This window comes from Antechinus flavipes, chromosome 5 (assembly GCF_016432865.1).
Source record: "Antechinus flavipes isolate AdamAnt ecotype Samford, QLD, Australia chromosome 5, AdamAnt_v2, whole genome shotgun sequence".
In the NCBI taxonomy this organism is placed as follows: domain Eukaryota; kingdom Metazoa; phylum Chordata; class Mammalia; order Dasyuromorphia; family Dasyuridae; genus Antechinus; species Antechinus flavipes.
Window position 1 is genome coordinate 57019311 of NC_067402.1, and position 18021 is coordinate 57037331.

Below are 18021 nucleotides of genomic sequence, written 5' to 3' on the forward strand. Positions count from 1 at the left end.
GTATATATAGGATGATTCCAGAGAGGCCTGGAGAGAATTACATGAACTGATGTTAAGTGAAATGAGCAGAACCGGGAGATCATTATACACTGCAATAAAAAGGCTATACGATGATCAATTCTGATGGACGTGGCTTTCTTCAACAATGAGATGATTCAAACCAGTTTCACTTGTGCAGTGATGAAGAGAGCCATCTATACTCAGAGAGAAGATCGTGGGAACTGAGTGTAGACCACAACATAGCATTTTCTTTCTTTCTGTTGTTGTTTGCTTGCATTTTGTTTTCTTTCTAAGGTTTTTTTTCCCTTCTTGATATGATTTTTCTTGTGCAGCAAGATAGCTGTATAAATATCTACACACATATTGGATTTAACATATATTTTAGCATATTTAACATATATTGAACTACCTGCCATCTAGGGGACAGGGGAGAGGCAAGGAGGGGAAAATTTGGAACAGAAGGTTTTGCAAGGGTCAGTGTTGAAAAATTACCCATGCAGAATACATCCAACCATTCTGGAGAGCAATTTGGAACTATGCTCAAAAAGTTATCAAACTGTGCATACCCTTTGACCCAGCAGTGTTACTACTGGGCTTATATCCAAAAAAGATCTTAAAGAAGGGAAAGGGACCTGTATATGCAAGAATGTTTGTGGCAGCCTTTTGTAGTGGCCAGAAACTGTAAACTGAGTGGATGCCCATCAATTGGAGAATGGCTGAATTAATTGTGATATATGAATATTATAGAATATTATTGTTCGGTAAGAAATGACCAACAGATTTTTACCTTCTGAATCCAATTCTCCCTGTGCAACAGGAGAACTGTTTGGTTCTGCAAATATGTATTGTATCTAGGATATACTGCAACATATTTAACATATATATGACTGCTTGCCATCTGGGGGGGGTGGAGGGAGGGAGGGGAAAAAACGAAACATAAGCGAGTGCAAGGGATAATGTTGTAAAAAATTACCCTGGCATGGATTCTGTCAATACAAAGTTATTTTAAATAAAATTAAATTAAAAAAAAAGAAAGAAAGAGAAATGACCAACAGGATGATTTCAGAAAGGCCTGGAGAAACCTACACGAACTGATGCTGAGTGAAATGAGCAAGACCAGGAGATCATTATATACTTCAACAACAATACTATATGATGATCAATTCTGATGGACCTGGCCATCTTCAGCAATGAGATGAACCAAATCAGTTCTAATGGAGCAGTAATGAACTGAACCAGCTACATCCAGTGAAAGAATTCTGGGAGATGACTAAGAACTATTACATTGAATTCCCAATCCCTATATTTTTGCCCACCTGTATTTTTGATTTCTTTCACAGGCTAATTGTATACTATTTCAGAGTCCGATTCTTTCTGTACAGCAAAATAACAGTTTGGACATGTATACTTATTTTGTATTTAATTTATACTTTAATATATTTAATATGTTTTGGTCATCCTGTCATCTAGGGGAGGGGGTGTGGGGAAGGAGAGGAAAAATTGGAACAAAATGTTTGGAAATTGTCAATGCTATAAAATTACCCATGCATATAACTTGTAAATAAAAAACTATTCAAAATTTAAAAAAAAAAAGAAAAATTACCCATGCATATGTTTTGTAAATAAAATGCTTTAATATAAAAAAGAAGAAGAAAGTTATGTTAAATGCACTCTACTTACCATGCTGATATTTTTTTGGGCTTCCTTTATTCTCTGTATTTCAGGAGTATCTGCCACTGTTGAATAGTTAGTCAGCATCTTCTCTGCTTCATTTTTGTATTTTTTCTTTTGTTAAAATAATAGAAACATTAAAAAAATCATATGATATTGGCTTTTCCCAATTCTATTTTGATATCTGGCATTATATTCCAAAGTAGTTCTTGTCATGAAATAAAATAAGTTAAAATTCTCCATGTTTAGTCTCATTCTTACTCTCCAAAAAGTCTCACTGGTCACTGGCTGAGAACAAACATCTTTAGTGGGGTAAGGTGAGGTGGGCTATGAAGATATTCTTTTAGTTTGTAGAATCTACTATTTCTAGGCTAATTCCTTTCCTTTATCCCTAAATCTCAGATTACAGACAATAAGATCCCTCAGTTCTAACCATCATCCTGGACACTTTAACGTCATAAGGCTAGAAAATGACATGATTCTAGATTCTAATATCCTCTCCCTTAAAGTTTTAAGAGAAGATAGGAAAGATAGTTGTTTAAAGACAAAATACTTTGTGTATCCCAGGAATTATACTATACTCTTTCAAAACCTGATACATTTCAAAGAGAGAGTTTTCAGGTATTTATGAGAAAAGATATTTACACTACAGAAATTAATCTGAAGGAGTTAAAGAAACAAGACAAAGCTTTTAAGAGAAAACCAGACCAATGGAAATAAATAAAACTACAGATGAAAGTCTTCTGTGTTTATCATTAAAGTTATTTCAGCTTTCTAGAATGCCCTGAATTGATGTACCCTGCTTAAGTCAAGCTATCATTGTGGATTATAATTGAATAAATTTCCTTAAGAATCAATCCTGCAGTAAAAACCAGCAATCTGGCAGCACTCAGCATTATCTTGAGGTGGTAGCCTTTCTCTGAAAACTCAGAATTTATAGTATGCAATGACTTCTGCTCTGTAAATGTCAGTAGAGTCAAGTGTTATTTTTTTAACATGCCAAAATGACCTATATATTCATAAGCCTAGTCCCATTCCTGTTTCTACCTAATGGATAAAGAATTGATAAGTCTCTCTCTGGACATAGTTTTCTTTGTGTCCCAAAACTAAAACTGAAATTCCTACTTAATTAATGATATTCTGTCTATAAGAAGCTGGCAATTAAACTACTTTAAAAATTCACTTCTCATGGGCTAATAGAAAGGAATATTCCCTCATCTCAGCTAGATTATATACAATAACAAGTTTTCGTGCTACAAATATAGCTACAAAGCAGCTGTGTTACTATAGTATTTATCCATAATCATGCCCCCTTATTAAAAGTAAACAAAGATATATTGATAGTAATAAATATTAAAAGTACAAGGTAAATGTAACTTAAAATGTATGAAAAGAAAAATAGCAAAAGGATGGGATAAAAATATTGGAGCAATTTTTACTATTTATCTTGTCCTATAAAAATGAGAGTCAATGATAAGAGTGGAGTAGTACAAAGAATGTTGGCTTTGGAACAATAGGATCTAAACTCAAATCCCACTTCCATTCTTATTTCCTGTAGGATTCTAGGTAAATTATCAGACTTTTCTAGGCCTGAATTTCTAATCAATAAAATGAAAAAGTTGAACTCCATGACCTCTACAGTCCCTTTCATGTCTTGAATTTTTGGACTATTTATGGAAAGACAGAATATTAATGTAAGCAATTATAAGTTGATTTTATGGCATTTTGTCCATTTATGGAATAATCTTTGTCCATAAAGTGGAATTGCTGGAGTTGTAGGGCATTTGAAGGCACACACAAGACATTTGGATCGTTAGAACATATAACAATCAACACGTTCATTCTTGACAAACCTGGCTGTAGATTTCAGATGCTCTCTTGGCTCGTAGCATATCCGGGATATCCATGCTCACTTGCATTCCCTTTCCTTTAATTTCATTTTCCAGGTCTCTCTTATATTCTTTCTAGGAGTTCAGAAGAGAGTTTGAAGATCTTGATTTAGTGTCTGTTTTGTTCATACCCGTTTAACCAACTTAATCCATAAGAATGGATCTAAGGCTGAAATTCCTTATCTGATTGCATATATTTATCCAATTTGGAAAGTAACTTTTTTTCTTTTTCTTCTTTATTTACCTGGCTTGCCATTTCAGATGCTTTCTTAGCTCTTTGGATATCAAGAGCGTCTGTGCCCACCTGCATCCCTTTGCCTTTAATTTCTGTCTCCAGATCTCTTTTATATTCTTTCTGTGAAAAACAAATGGACAAATGGCATGAAGTTTTTTAGTAACTCATTTTCCTCCTTTGTTATCCTGTATATTCTAATCACTAACTATACTCTCCCAACTCTTCCATCAAAATTCATGAACATTTCAGTTAAATTTAACCAAGATTTATTAAGAAGGTTCAAGGCATGACTCTTGATTCCATTTCTTTCTTCTCAATCCCAATGGTACCAGAATTACCTGAGAAAATAGTGAAATTATGCCAGTTGGGGACTTTAGTCTTTCCCTATGAGGGATAAATAAAAAATTAATTAATTAAATATCTTTCCCTATCAGGGAAAAATAAAAAAATAAAAATAAATAAATACTTAACTATAAAATATATGAGAAAGAAGTCAAGGAGTTAAATAGAATCTTAGAAGAATTAAATAAAATAGAGCTCTAGAGAACACTGAATGAAAACAAAAAGGAATCTGCTGGTACATAACATCTTCACAAAAACCTTACCATCTTTTAGGGCATAAAAAACTCACTGTCAAATGCAGAAAAAAAGAAATATTAAATGAACCCTTTTTAGACCAAAACACAATAAAAAAGGACTATGGAAGTACAGATTAAAAGCTAATTGGCAACTAAATTATATGATCCTGAAGAATAAGTCAAAGAAAAAATTATTGAAACTATTAATAATTTAAGAGAATGACAGCATTCCAAATCTTGTAGAATGCAATTTAAAGAAAATTTTATATTTCTAAATGTGTGCATCAAGATATTGAGAAAAATCAAATCAATGAATTGGGCATGCATCTAAAAATTTTAAAAGAACAAACTATAAAATTCTCAATTAATCAACAAAATGGAAAAAACCTCAAAAATCAAAGGAGAGGTTAATAAAATTTAAAGTTTAAAAGACTGACTAATAAATAAAACTAGGAGCTAATTATATCAAGAAATGATAGACTAAAGCATTGCTTCATATGCTTTTTTTAAAGAAAGAAAACCAAATTATTCATATCTAAAATAAAAAGAGTGAATACAACACTAATGGTGATGAAATTAAAGCAATTATTAGGAGATTTTTCCCCATGATATGCCAGTAAAACTGTCATTGTAAGTGATATTGATAAATATTTACCAAAATATTATTCTCCCTGATTCATAGAAGAAATTGAATATTTTACCATGTCTTAGAAAAAGAAATTGAACAAGCCAATAATAAACTCCCTAAGAAAAATCCCTGGGACCTGATAGATTCATAAGTGTATTCTACCAAGCAGTTAAGGAATAATTAATCACAATATTTGAAACTAAGTAAAAAAGGAGTCTTATCAAATTCTTCTTCTCACATAAATGTGGTTTCTATACCTAAGCTAGAATAAGCCAAAAAAAAAAAAAAAAAAAAGAGAGAAAAAAGAAAAGCCCAATTTTCTTAATGAATGTTGATGCAAAAATTTTAATAAAATATTAGCAAGGAGATTATAGCCACACAACTGGATATATCAAAAGCAACAAAATCATGTCATTATCACCACAGATACAGAAAAGGCTTTTGACAAAATATAAAAACCATTCCTTTAAAAAAAAAAAAAAAAACACTGGAGAACATAGGCCTAAACTATCAGTAGTATCTATCTAAAACCATCAGCAAGCATTATCTGTAATAGGGATAAGCTAAAAGCCTTCCCAATAATATTGAGTTGAGCAAAATGCCCATTATTACTATTATCCAATACCATACTAGAAATTTTAGCTATAGAAGTAAGAGAAGAAAAAAACTAAAGGAAACGGAATAGGCAATGAGGAAATAAAACTATTTATGGATTATATAAAGATATACTTAGAAAATCTGAATTAACTTAAAAAAATTTTTGGAAATAATTAACAACTTTAGCAAAATTGCAGGGCATAAAATAAACCCACACAAATCATCAGAATTTCTCTGTATTTACTAACAAAATTCAGCAGCAAGAAATAGATAAATTTCTCTTAAAATAATTTTAGATAATATAAAGTGCCTGGGAATCTACCTACTATAAAGCCTGCTACAAACTACATTAAGTGAATACAATTACAAAAATACTTTTCACACAAATACTGTCAGATCTAAACAACTGAAGAAATAGTAATTACTCATGGATAGGTTTAGTCAATATGACTAAAATAACAATTTTATCTTAATTAATTTACTTATTGAATTCCATACCAATCAAACTACAAAAACATTATTTTATATATCTAGAAAAAATCATAACCAAATTCATCTGGAAGATCAAAAGCTTAAGAATATCCAGGGAATTAATGAAAATAAAGGAATGTAGTCTAGTCATAGCAGATTTCAAACTGTATTATAAAGCAGTAATCATCAAAGCTATTTGATGCTAACTAAGATATTGAGCAGTACATCAGTGAAGTAAACTAGACACACAAGAAATAGATGCAAATGACCAGAGTAATCTAGTGTTTGATAAACCCAAAGACTCCAGCTTTTGTGGGACAAGAATACTTTTTGACAAAATCGGGAAAAATGAAAAACAGTTTGGCAGAAACTATGCATAAACTAATATCTCACATCATATATCAAGATAGCAACATGAAAAAGATTTAGACATAAAAGGTAATATATTAAGTAAATTGGGGACTATGGAAACTGTACCAGTCAGATCTGCAGATAAGGGAAGAGTTTCTGACCAAACAAAAGATAGAGAAGATCACAAGAAATAAAATGGGTAATTGTAATTATATTAAATTATAGCTTTTACATAAACAAAATCAATGCAGCCAGAATTAGAAGGAAAACAGGAAAGGAAGGAAATTTGGCAACTCATTTCTCTAATCAAGTCCTCAATTCTCAAATAAATAAGTAACTGAGACAATTTTATTTATATATATATATATATATATATATATATATATATGTCATTTTCCTGTTGATAAATGCTCAAAGATATAAAGAGGCAGTTTTCAGAAGAAAAAAAGTCAAAGTTCTCAATAATCACATGAAAAAAAAATTCTATTGCACATGTTTAACCTATATTAGATTGCTTGCTGTCTTGGGAAAAGAGAAAAAGGAAAGGAGGAAGAAAAATTTGGAACACAAGGTTTTGCAAGGTGAATATTGAAAACTATCTTTACATGTATTTGAAAAAATAAAATACTATTTAAGAAAAAAATATTCTAAGTAAATACTGATGAGAGAAATGGAAATTAAAACAATTCTATGTTACACCTTACACTAGTACACATGCTAAATTGACAAAATCTGGAGAGGATGGGAAAAATTGGGATTCTAATGCACCTTTATGGAGCTGTGAAACTAATGTAATCATTCTGCAGAACAAATGCCAAAAGGACTATAAAAGCATGCAAAGCCTTTGTCCCACAATATGCCCCCAAAAAAAAATCCAAGAAAGGGGGAGAACATCTATTTGTACAAAATATTTATAGCAGTTTTTTGTGATGGCAAATAATTTGGAATCAAGAGGATGTCCATCATTTGGGAAATGGCTGAATGAGTTGTTATATATGGTTTTGAGAGAATACTATCATGCTATAAAAAATTACAAGCAGGATTGTTTCAAAGAAATCTGGATAGAGTTGTATGAATTCATGCAAAATAAAGTGAACAAAATGAGGAGAACATTATATATAGTACACAATATTTTAAGGATGATCAATTGTAAAAGACTCAACCACCCTGATTAAGACCAAGAAAATATCCAAGGACCTATAATGAAAAATGCTATCCTCCTTCAGAGAATTGATGAACTCTAAATTAAGATTGAAACATATATTTTTTTAAACTTTATTTTTATCATTTTATGTTTTCTTTTGCAGTATGACTAATACAGAAATATATTTGGCATTACTCTCTATGTATAACTGAAATCAAAGTGCTTTCCTTCTTAAGAAGGAGAAAACATGGGAGAAAGGGAACAAATCTGAAATTCATAATTTTTGAATTTTTTTTAAAACACACACAATTGGAAAATAATGAAATAATTAAAGTAATATTTTTTTAAATGAATTCATGGGGAACTTTACCTTCTGAAAACCTGGTCATAAATTGATTGGTTTAAAAGAATGAACTCTATAGCTATGATTATGTATTATACTAACCTGGCTTGAGATTTCAGAAGCTTTTTTGGCTCGTTGTATGTCAAGGGTGTCTGTGCCAATTTGCATTCCTCTACCTTTAATTTCAGTTTCCAGATCTTTCTTGTACTCTTTCTGTGGGGGAATAACATTTTAAACATTCAGCTAACACATATCATACACATCTCAATTACAGAACCATCTGAGAAATTTAGAAAAATGAAGCAAATCTTCAAAATTCTTGGAATACACCACTATCATGCTGATGTTAGAATCCTAAGTGGAATGTTAGTTGTCAATGTCAGAACTTATAAAAATTAAGTACAGAATTAGCCACACTCAATTCCCAACAAGGCCAGGATGAGCCATTCTTCATCCTTCCCACCAGGACCAGGATAACCTCCTTGCATCCAATTCACCATCTCAGAGGACCCTGACCCTTGTTCTGGATCTGAAGCAAATCCCTTCTCAATCAGGTTCCAGTCTGCCTCCCAATACTTTTTCCCTCTTCTCTTCTTTATACCCTCAGTAGTCCAGATCCACACTGGCCTATATATTCACTTGTTCAAACTCAACATTCCGTCAACTGCCTCTGTCTCTTTTCACAGACTGTAATGTGTAATTACAACATTGCTCAGAATATACTCATATATTATTCTTCCTGGTCATACAATTCTCTGATGACATCCTATACATCATTTCTCCAATATAATTCCTATTTTTAATACAGATTCACAGCCACAATGATCTTCTCCTATTATTGACTAGATAATACTCAACGTCAGTTCTTTGCAGATTTTAGTTTCATGACTTAAAATAATTTAATGTCACAAGAAGGGTGTTGGTATTAAGAAGATGGGCTTTTATTTCAAAGGGAAGTTTAAGGGCATTTACAAAAATGCCTTATTCTTCTCTCCCTATTCAATTGTGAATAAGAGAATCCCTTAAACTCTTTTTTGTATCACTGCCAGAAGATGAGCCAAAGGAAGAGACAGAAAAGTAAAATTGAGATTCAAGATTTAGAAGAAACTTTATGGTATAAGTGCAATGGGGTAAACACGAGCTTAGTATGACCCAAACTAGATTAAAATGTAACTTTATTGAATTTATTTAAAGTAATATTACCTTAGTATAATTACTATATTAATGCATAATATTAAACAAAACTATTATAAATAAAATAGAACAGATAGCAATAATAGGTGGCCCACAGAGAGCCTATATACATTTAGTTGTTACTATTACCACTTGAACTTGATGCCAACGGAATGATTCATAGTATACCAGATTTGAAATTGAGAAGACCTGTGTTCAAACCCTGCCTTTGACACATACTAGCTTAACAAGAGTTAACTCCGCCAAGCATCAACAGAAAAATGTATTCTATATTTTAGTAACATAATTTTGAGTAGGAAAATAATACTATAAATAAATGTATATTTTAATAAACCATATTTTACATAACATATAATAAATAAATATTGGAAATAATTTAAATCATCTTCTCAAAAAATTCAGTTTCTATAGCCAATATTTCAACAACAAGTTCAAATAAAGATGCAAAAATGGAAACATTTAGTAAATTTGGCATACAAACCTCACTTGCCATCTCAGATGCTCTTTTCGCTCTTTGAATGTCAGGAATCTCTGAACTAAGTTCCATTCCTTTCCCCTTTATTTCATTTTCCAGATCCTTTCTATATTCTTTCTGTAGGAAAAGAATGTTGAATTTCAAGGCATGTAATACCATTTTAAGTGATGGAAAACTTTAAATCTTTTTTTACAGGGTATACTATGAGAAGAAAAAATATGGAATAATTCAGACTGATGAGTATTAATGTTCTTTATTTCATCTCTGGGCTATATTTCTCAGTCTAATCAAGTCCAGAAGATCTTCCAATTCTGTCAATCTTTATCCTTTCATCCCTTCTCCCAATTTTTTATGTTCCATAGTCAATGATAAAAAAAAGATGTCTCTACTTTAAATGGTCTTAGGAAATCTTAGGAAGATATGCTTTTTATTAATTATTTGAACTGTTTCTTTGAAAACTCTCTATAAAATATGAATCACCTGAAGTATATAGCTGAAAAAGAATGAAAAATTACAAATGAAAAGATATAATGTATCCCAAGGTTAAAAAAATAAAGTATGGATTTATTTTAGCCAGTGAATATTTCTGTTCTCTTTGAAAAACCTATCCTCTCTTATACCTTGATTTATAGATTGATGTTAAAAAAAATTTTTTTCATTCTATTTGAGTGATGGAAGCTATTTCTATAAACAGAAATGGACTTGAATAGAGCATAATATTTTAGCAAATTCAATTTAGAAAGAACAAAATTTTGCCCCAATTCTACTTTAGCAAGATCAATGTTGCAAAATGTTAAATTCTCAAATGCAAGTCAGACTTCCTTTAATGATCAGAATTTATGTTCCAGTTAAGTGAATGATTCATTTTCTCTATTTGTGTCATCTTCAGGTCAATATAGTGAGATATTAAATGCAATTTAACTTAGCTAACGCCCTGTTAGATATTATACTATGTAGTTTGAAGCCATTTATTTTTCAGTGAAAAAAAAAAAAAGAAATCAATAAAAACAAAGATAATTTAGACCTAAATGCCTACATTTTAAAAGAATGTTCACTTTCATTTCACTAAATAATTAAGAATTTTTCATGAAAGAAAAGAAACTAGAGGCGTTGTCAGATAGTTAAAAGATCATTTTTAATGTCCTAACTATAGAATTTTTTTCATAAATTTCTCATATAAAATAAATGGGAATTCTGAGAAATAGGTAGGACCTGAAACCATATGGCTAAAATTAGATATACTTTATGTCATTAAGGCATGACTGCACCTTAGATTATTCAGAGTTACTTCCCCAGAGTGGAAACTTCAGTAGTCTTAAGAAATTGAAAGAGGTTCAGATAAAGGCCTTAAAAGGAATCATATGTATTTCTAGCATTCAAGGACGCAGCTTACCTTAGTTTGGAGAGGCTCATCACCAACAAGTAAGCCAATAAGTACTGCTGTTGCCAACTTAGCAACTCAGGAGGCTTTATAATCAGCTTTGGTAGAAGATACACCCACACACATCAAAGTCAGAATATGAGATGGATTTGATAATGGTAAAGACTAGGAATGGTAAAGAATGTTTGATTTTTAAGTCCATGGGGTTCATGTAGGAACTCAAAAATTCATAGGATTTTCTTCTGTGTACTTTTCAGTAAGTTCCATTTTAAAATGTCAACTAAGTAAATTTCCCTTACATCCTTGATCTCTTTTTAACTTGTCCCTGAAACATTATTTTCTCTTGATGAAACCTTGTCCAGCAACCTTATTTAATCACATGACTTCAACAATCACATTTCTATAGATGACTAATAGCCTCAACTTCTCCCCTGGGATCCATTTACATTTCTGCCTATCTACTGGGCAAATGCAACTGGATAACCTGCCAACACCTACAATTCAACATGTCCCAAACTGAACTTAATCCATTTTCCTGGAAATTTGTTGTTCTTCTTGCATTCTTTCTGTAACTTCCCAAGGTCAAAATTTAAAAGTCATCAGATTTTTGCTTCTTTTATCACCAATATTCAAATCACTGAGAATTCCTTGCAACCTTACCTGCACAATATTAAAAGCATCCATCATTTCCCCTTCCATTTCCATTAAAAAATAAAAATCTCAACTAGAAAACATTACAAAAGGAAAAGTGGACAATTTTGATTACATTAAGTTAAATTTTGCACAAACAAAAACAACAAAAACAACATTAAAAGGGAAGTATAAAGCTGAGGGGAAATCTTTATAGCCAGTGTTCCTGTTACAAATCTCATTTCTAAAATATATAAAGAACTATGTCAAATTTATAAGAATACAAGGCATTCCTCAATTCATAAATGGCCAAAGGATATGAACAGACAATTTTCAGATGAAGACATTAAAGCTATCTATTGTCATATAAAAAATGCTCTAAATCACTATTGATTAGAGAAATGCAAATTAAAAGACCTCTGAGATACTATCTCACACTTTTCAGATTGGCTAAGATGACAGGAAAAGATAACAAAAAATGTTGGAGGGAATGTGGGAAAACTGGGACACTAATGTATTGTTAGTGGAGTTGTGAAATGATCCAACCATTCTGGAGAGCAGTTTGGAATTATGCCCAAAGGGCATACCCTTTGACTCAGCTGGGTCTGTATCCCAAGAAAACTATAAAGGGGGAGGGAGGGGGGAAGATCCAGGTGTGCAAAAGTGTTTGTAGCAGCTCTTTTTGTGGTAGCAAAGAATTGAAAAATGAGTTAGATGCCCACCAATTGTGGAATGGCTAAATAAGTTGTGGTATATGAAGGTAATGGAATATTATTGTTCTATAAAAATGATGAACAAATTGATTTTAGAAAAAACTCGAAAGATTTACATGAACTGATGTTGAGCGAAATAAGAACCGGGAATACCGGGAATACATAGTACACAGTAAGACCAAGAATGTATGATGATCAACTATGAAAGATTTGGTTCTTCTCAGTGTTTTAGCGATCCAAAGTAATCCCAATTGACTTTGGACCAAAAAATGCCATCTGCATCCAGAGGGGGGGGGGGGGGGGAAGGGGAACCTAAGGAGACTGAATGTAACTCAGCACATGCTATATTCACTTTGTTTTTTCTGGGGGTTTTTTATATCTCCCCCAGGTCTTTCCCTTTTGCTCTTATTTTTCTCTCCCAACATAATTCATAAAGTAACACATTAAAAATAAATAAATTTACTATAAAATGTTTTTAAAAAATAAAAATCTGTATTTTTTTCCCTGGACTATCACAACTTTCCATTCAGTCTATCAGCTCCCACTCTCAAGCTTCTCTAAAAAACCCTATATACCACAGCAAGATTTCCTAATACACAGACCTAATCAGATAACTGCATTTGAATATATACCAATACATTAGCTTTGCATTCAAGGGCCTCTAAAAAGCTCTCACCAGCCCATTTTCCTTTTATCTTTCTACCTTTATCTTCTCATATCCTTCAGTCTAATAAAAGCAGATTATTTATTAAATGCCATCCTCCTCCCCTCCAAAAAAATTCCCTCACCATAGCTTTGCTCATATTATCCCCTACAACTACAATGCCCACTTCCCTTTGCCTGTTGAAATTTAATCAATGCTATAAGAGTTGTTTTCAAAAACTGTGAGACTCCCCCTCATCACCACAACATATTATGATTCTCCCTCCCTTGGATTCTCATAGCACTGTATTTAAATTTCTCTATGCACTCAGAATACTCTCTTTTCTATTACAATTAACCTATTGCACGCTTTATCTCTGCTAGATTCCATACTTTCCAAGTTAAGTGAAGTGAAAAGTGTGAGTTTTTAAATTTTCTTTTTTCACTCTTTCTATCTCATTTCCCTAATATCTAATAAACAAAAGTTCTTTAAAAACCTCTGGGTCCAAAGATTCTGGAAGCCTCTGAGATTTTTGAGGAGGGGGTGAGGATTCATATGGTCAAAATTATTTTCACAGTAATACTAGGGTATTTTAATATTTACTATAGTAAATATTGTAAATATAACCCACAGAAACAAAAGCTCTTTGGAGTCCTTAATAATTATTAACAGTGGAAAGAGTGTAATAGCAAAAAGTTTCCAAAACTTTGGTCTAGTGCAATGCCTTGCATAGAGTAAATACTTAATATCTGTGGTTGCTTCCTATTGACTAAGATCAATAATACAAAGAACTTATGATTGGCTTTCAGTCCAAGTCCAGTGGAGTAAGAGGAAGTAAGAATCTTTACTCAAAACTCCCTTTTCAAAGTGGAGGGAGAGGAAATGGCAATAGGATTTAAAGTATGAGAAACAAATAACTTTCCAGAGATGCCCAAAGGCTAATATAGAAAACATTGTTGTCCCTCATATTGTCCCCATTATTATCAGCAAGCATACATCTTCAGAAACTCCCAAGGATTGGGAAGAAGGAAAGAGGGCCAGGTAGAGAAATTGATAAATCGTGCATGTAATTCTACATAGTTACAGTGTTAACATTTAAGTTTTAGTTAAATAGCAAATGTAAATTTGGCAAACTCTTGCTTTTTAGAAGTTTATGCTGGTAAAATGGCCAATATGGATGAGTAAGCATTTGTATTACAACATTTTACTGCCTTAAGAAATTTCTTCTAACAGTTATCTTCAGCTTAAATAATTCATGTAAATTTTTAAAGCATGATAATTGATCAGATGTATAAAATTACAACTACTACATATCCCAAATACAATCTTAAACTTGAAAGAAAGTTCATTTTGTAGATCTGGAATAATCCAAGTTATTTTTCATTTGATAGAGTAAATCTTTTTTTTTCTTTTTTCTCATCATCTTCTTGGACATTAACACTAGATTCTATTATAGTAAAAATGTACTATATTAACAATCATACCATAATGTTTTAATAACTTTTATTAAACACTTCAGTGGTAATAAGTGATGAATTTTTTTAAAAGGATGATAAGAATGAAAATCTGTTAAAGAGACAAATATAAATTATTTCCTATAATGGGCTTAAATTATACGAGCAGTTCTCTTCCTTCTAAGAGCACAAAGTGTTTGCACATAATGGATAGTTTACACAACTTTCCTATTTGTGAGTACATCACTTCAACTGTAATGGAAATGAGACACAGAAAGAAAAACATGATTCCAAAAACATAAGGTATTTCAATAAGAGAATACACATTTGAAAAGCTAAGTTTCTCTATCAACATTTCAATACATTTCAAATGTTTTAATTGCTTATAAAGTTTTTAAAAGAAAGAATAAGATGCAAAAAAAGATTAAATTCATAAAAGAAAAATCATAATTTCTCTGAGGAAATGGACCGTTTCTCACTTATGACCTTAAATATGAATATCAAGTCCCATTCTACTAAAAAGCAAAATGTTGACCTCAAGACAAAAATAGATAACTACTAATGCTTTTAAATACTCAGTGTCCTGTGTTCACCACTGTTGTACTATTGGTAAAACTACATATAACCTGTACCCTTCTTATTGGGCACTTCTTCACCTTTCCTTAAGACACATCATGAAAGTATTTTCTTTTTGTAGGCAATCAGGGTTTAAGTGACTTGCCCAAGGTCACATACCTAGTAAATGTCAAGGTTACATTTGAACTCAGGTCCTTCTGATTCCAGGACTGGTGATAAAAGTATTTAAGAGCAGTGACTGAGGCTGGGTATAAACACTAGGTGTTCCAGCACTTCCTATCCACCAATTTGTGTCTAATATCAGTGTCTAATAGCAGAAAACTTCTATCAGTCTGTTCCCCATGGGTAAAATGAGGATAAAAATTGTACCTCCCTCAAGAGTTGTCGGAAAGTTCAATTTTAAATATTCTTTGGCAATGATGATGACCCAAATCAACTCACTGGTTTAAAAGCTCCATACAGTTACGCAGATTGCAACTATCCATGTCAGTTAAACTTTTGGTCATGTTCTCCCCAAATTTCACAACAGGGATTCCACATAATATGCTAGCAATATTTCTCACTTTCTCCTAAAATTTCTAGACTACTAAGAGAACACTGTCTATTTCTCATTCCTTGCTCTTGCCATATGGCCAGTTCATCTTTTCTTCCTGTCATATAATTCCATGATGATATATACTTTATTCCTGGTTTTTCAGACTTCCTCATTGGTTATGTATTACAGCCTGTTTATACTCAGCATGAGTGTCCCCATTGTCTGTGAAAAATGTATCATTATTTCTTCAGAGGCAGTGACAGTCCATTCTTTACATCACTAAAATGTGAGCACTAAAAAGATGAGCCTTTGCTTTCACTGGAAGCTTAAGGTCAATTAAACAAATCTGCAATTTGGAAAAATAAATCCATCCTGCTCTCCTCCTTTTCCTTTCCAGGACCAGTTCATTATCCATCTCACTATCTGTATGTTAGACAAGCTCAGAATTAGGTTTTTCTCTATATGGTAGAAGAAGAAAAACAATTAACAGATTTCTTACCAGGTCAAGGTAAGAAGGTCTTACAGCTAATAATATTTAGAGTTCAATGAGACTAAAAAGGTTAAATATAGGATGTCTGACAATATGACAAAACAAAACATCTATTTAGTCCCTATTATATACTGAATTATATATATGCATATATAATATAGCACATTATATATTGCAATATATGTTATATATATAGATATATATTTATAGAGAGAATGAAATTGTTGATCCTCACAACAACTATTTTTTTTCTGAGATTGGCTTTTAGGTCAGATCTTCCTGACTCCAGCTCTAATGCTCTACCCACTGAACCACCTAGAAGGAGCAAATGGACATAAAGTTACAAAAATATATCAAACAGTAATAACAAGTCTATAATGTTTAAGCTTTAAACTTAATATTATTATATTAATATTAACTTAAATATTAATATCTCTGTTTTATTAGTGAGAAAACTGAGAATCAGAAAGGTTTTTACCATGGCAATGCAGCTATAAATGATAAGCAAGATTCCAAATCCAACGTTCTTTACATCCTTTGACATGACCTTGTCAGGATACAGAAACTGATTAGGCATAAAGCTACTACCAAGAAATGTTCCATGGGTCATTTTATTCCTCTGCTCAGGGTAGCTTTTGTAAAACCAAAGCAAATATCAGAAATGTCTTACCTCTTTGAGGAGATTTGTTACATATTTTACATGCAAAAATTCTGGAGTCTTGTCTAAATCCATTGATGGCCTTCCTTTGATTGCTTTTTCAAAATCCTCTCGATAAATTTTCTGTTTCAAAAGACAGAATAGTCACCCTTATTTTGTGAAATACTAATAGCTATTGAAAATATGTCAAAGAACAAAACAGCTGGTGACTGCCATACTTTTCCTAAGTCAGGGCCCTTTCATCAACAGAAGGATTTCAAGCTTCTGCTAAGATTTTTGATTACTGCCTCCTATGATTAATTTCACTGTTGAACTAGGGTGAAAAGCAAAATGAAAAACATTCATTACCCTCTTTTTCTCCTGGCAAAGTAGCCTGAGTGAGACTACTCAACATCACACAGCCATGATTACATGACATCAGAACTGCTCAATTAAGTCTAAAAATTCTGTGAAAAAGAATCAGTTGAACTAGATGTCTGCTTAGTTTGATGAATTACTTCAGTCAAAATGATTGGTAATCCAGAGACCCCAAGTGGACACAGCCACTCTGAGAAACCTCAGTGGTATCCAAAGTCTTGGTTTCTGGCTTTTCAAATATATAAATGAGCATCTCAATTTTTTAAAAGTATAATGCATAATTTCCTCCTGGATGCTCCTAAGCTTTGTAATCTGATATATTCAAGATCAGGAGTAGAAACAGGATTAAATAAAAGCTTGATTGATTGAACTAAATGAATTTTCCCTGAAGTTCATCAGTAGTAAATGATTGGCAGCATGTATATTAGGTCCAATTAATACAGTTTTTACAATGTTGTTATTAAAAAGAACTATCATGCTGCTTCTCTCTCCACCTCGCTCACAAGTGACACCTCCAAGCTAAAGCTGATCTTTTGAAATGAATTATATCTATCCAGGTTTTATATCCCTTATTATGGCAAGGCTCAGCCCAAGGCTATGTTCATAAGCAAGTATCCATCTGTATCTTCAAAAGCTTAGTAAGCTGCTGCATAATGACCAAGCTTAAAACAGCATTTCTATAAGCTCAGCAACAACAGCCACCACCTACATCTCTCCTAAATATCTAATCCTTGATTTTTCCTCCTTAAACCACAGTAAAAAAACTTTAGATTTTAGAACAGGAAAAAAAAAAAGAAATGGAAAGTCGATATTAAGCAGAGGCCCATGAAGCCCAAGAATTAAACCAGTTCCTCAAAGAGTAATAAATCCTGTGTAAAAGCTGCCAGCAAAGAGAAAAAGTCAAGGAGAAATAGAGGTCATACTCACTGCTGAGTATAGGATCACTAAGACTCATTCTGCTGATGCTAAATACCCAATCAATTCATATTTTAAAATTAAATCAGGTAT

At 32.1% G+C, this 18021-nt stretch overlaps 1 protein-coding gene across 3 annotated transcripts in view; it reads right to left on the minus strand.

The window, feature by feature from the left end:
• The window catches only part of NEBL (nebulette), a 458082-nt gene that overhangs the window by 59879 nt on the left and 380182 nt on the right, over positions 1-18021 (minus strand). The window contains exons 16-21 of one of the 3 annotated variants that reach the window (XM_051961695.1): positions 16669-16779; positions 9583-9693; positions 8010-8120; positions 3805-3915; positions 3525-3635; positions 1681-1785 (exon numbers count right to left, since the gene is read on the minus strand). The exons of the other annotated variants lie outside the window; for them this stretch is intronic. Coding sequence (XP_051817655.1) covers positions 1681-1785; positions 3525-3635; positions 3805-3915; positions 8010-8120; positions 9583-9693; positions 16669-16779 — 660 coding nt within the window. The remainder of the gene's footprint in view (positions 1-1680; positions 1786-3524; positions 3636-3804; positions 3916-8009; positions 8121-9582; positions 9694-16668; positions 16780-18021) is intronic. 3 annotated transcript variants of the gene reach the window in all.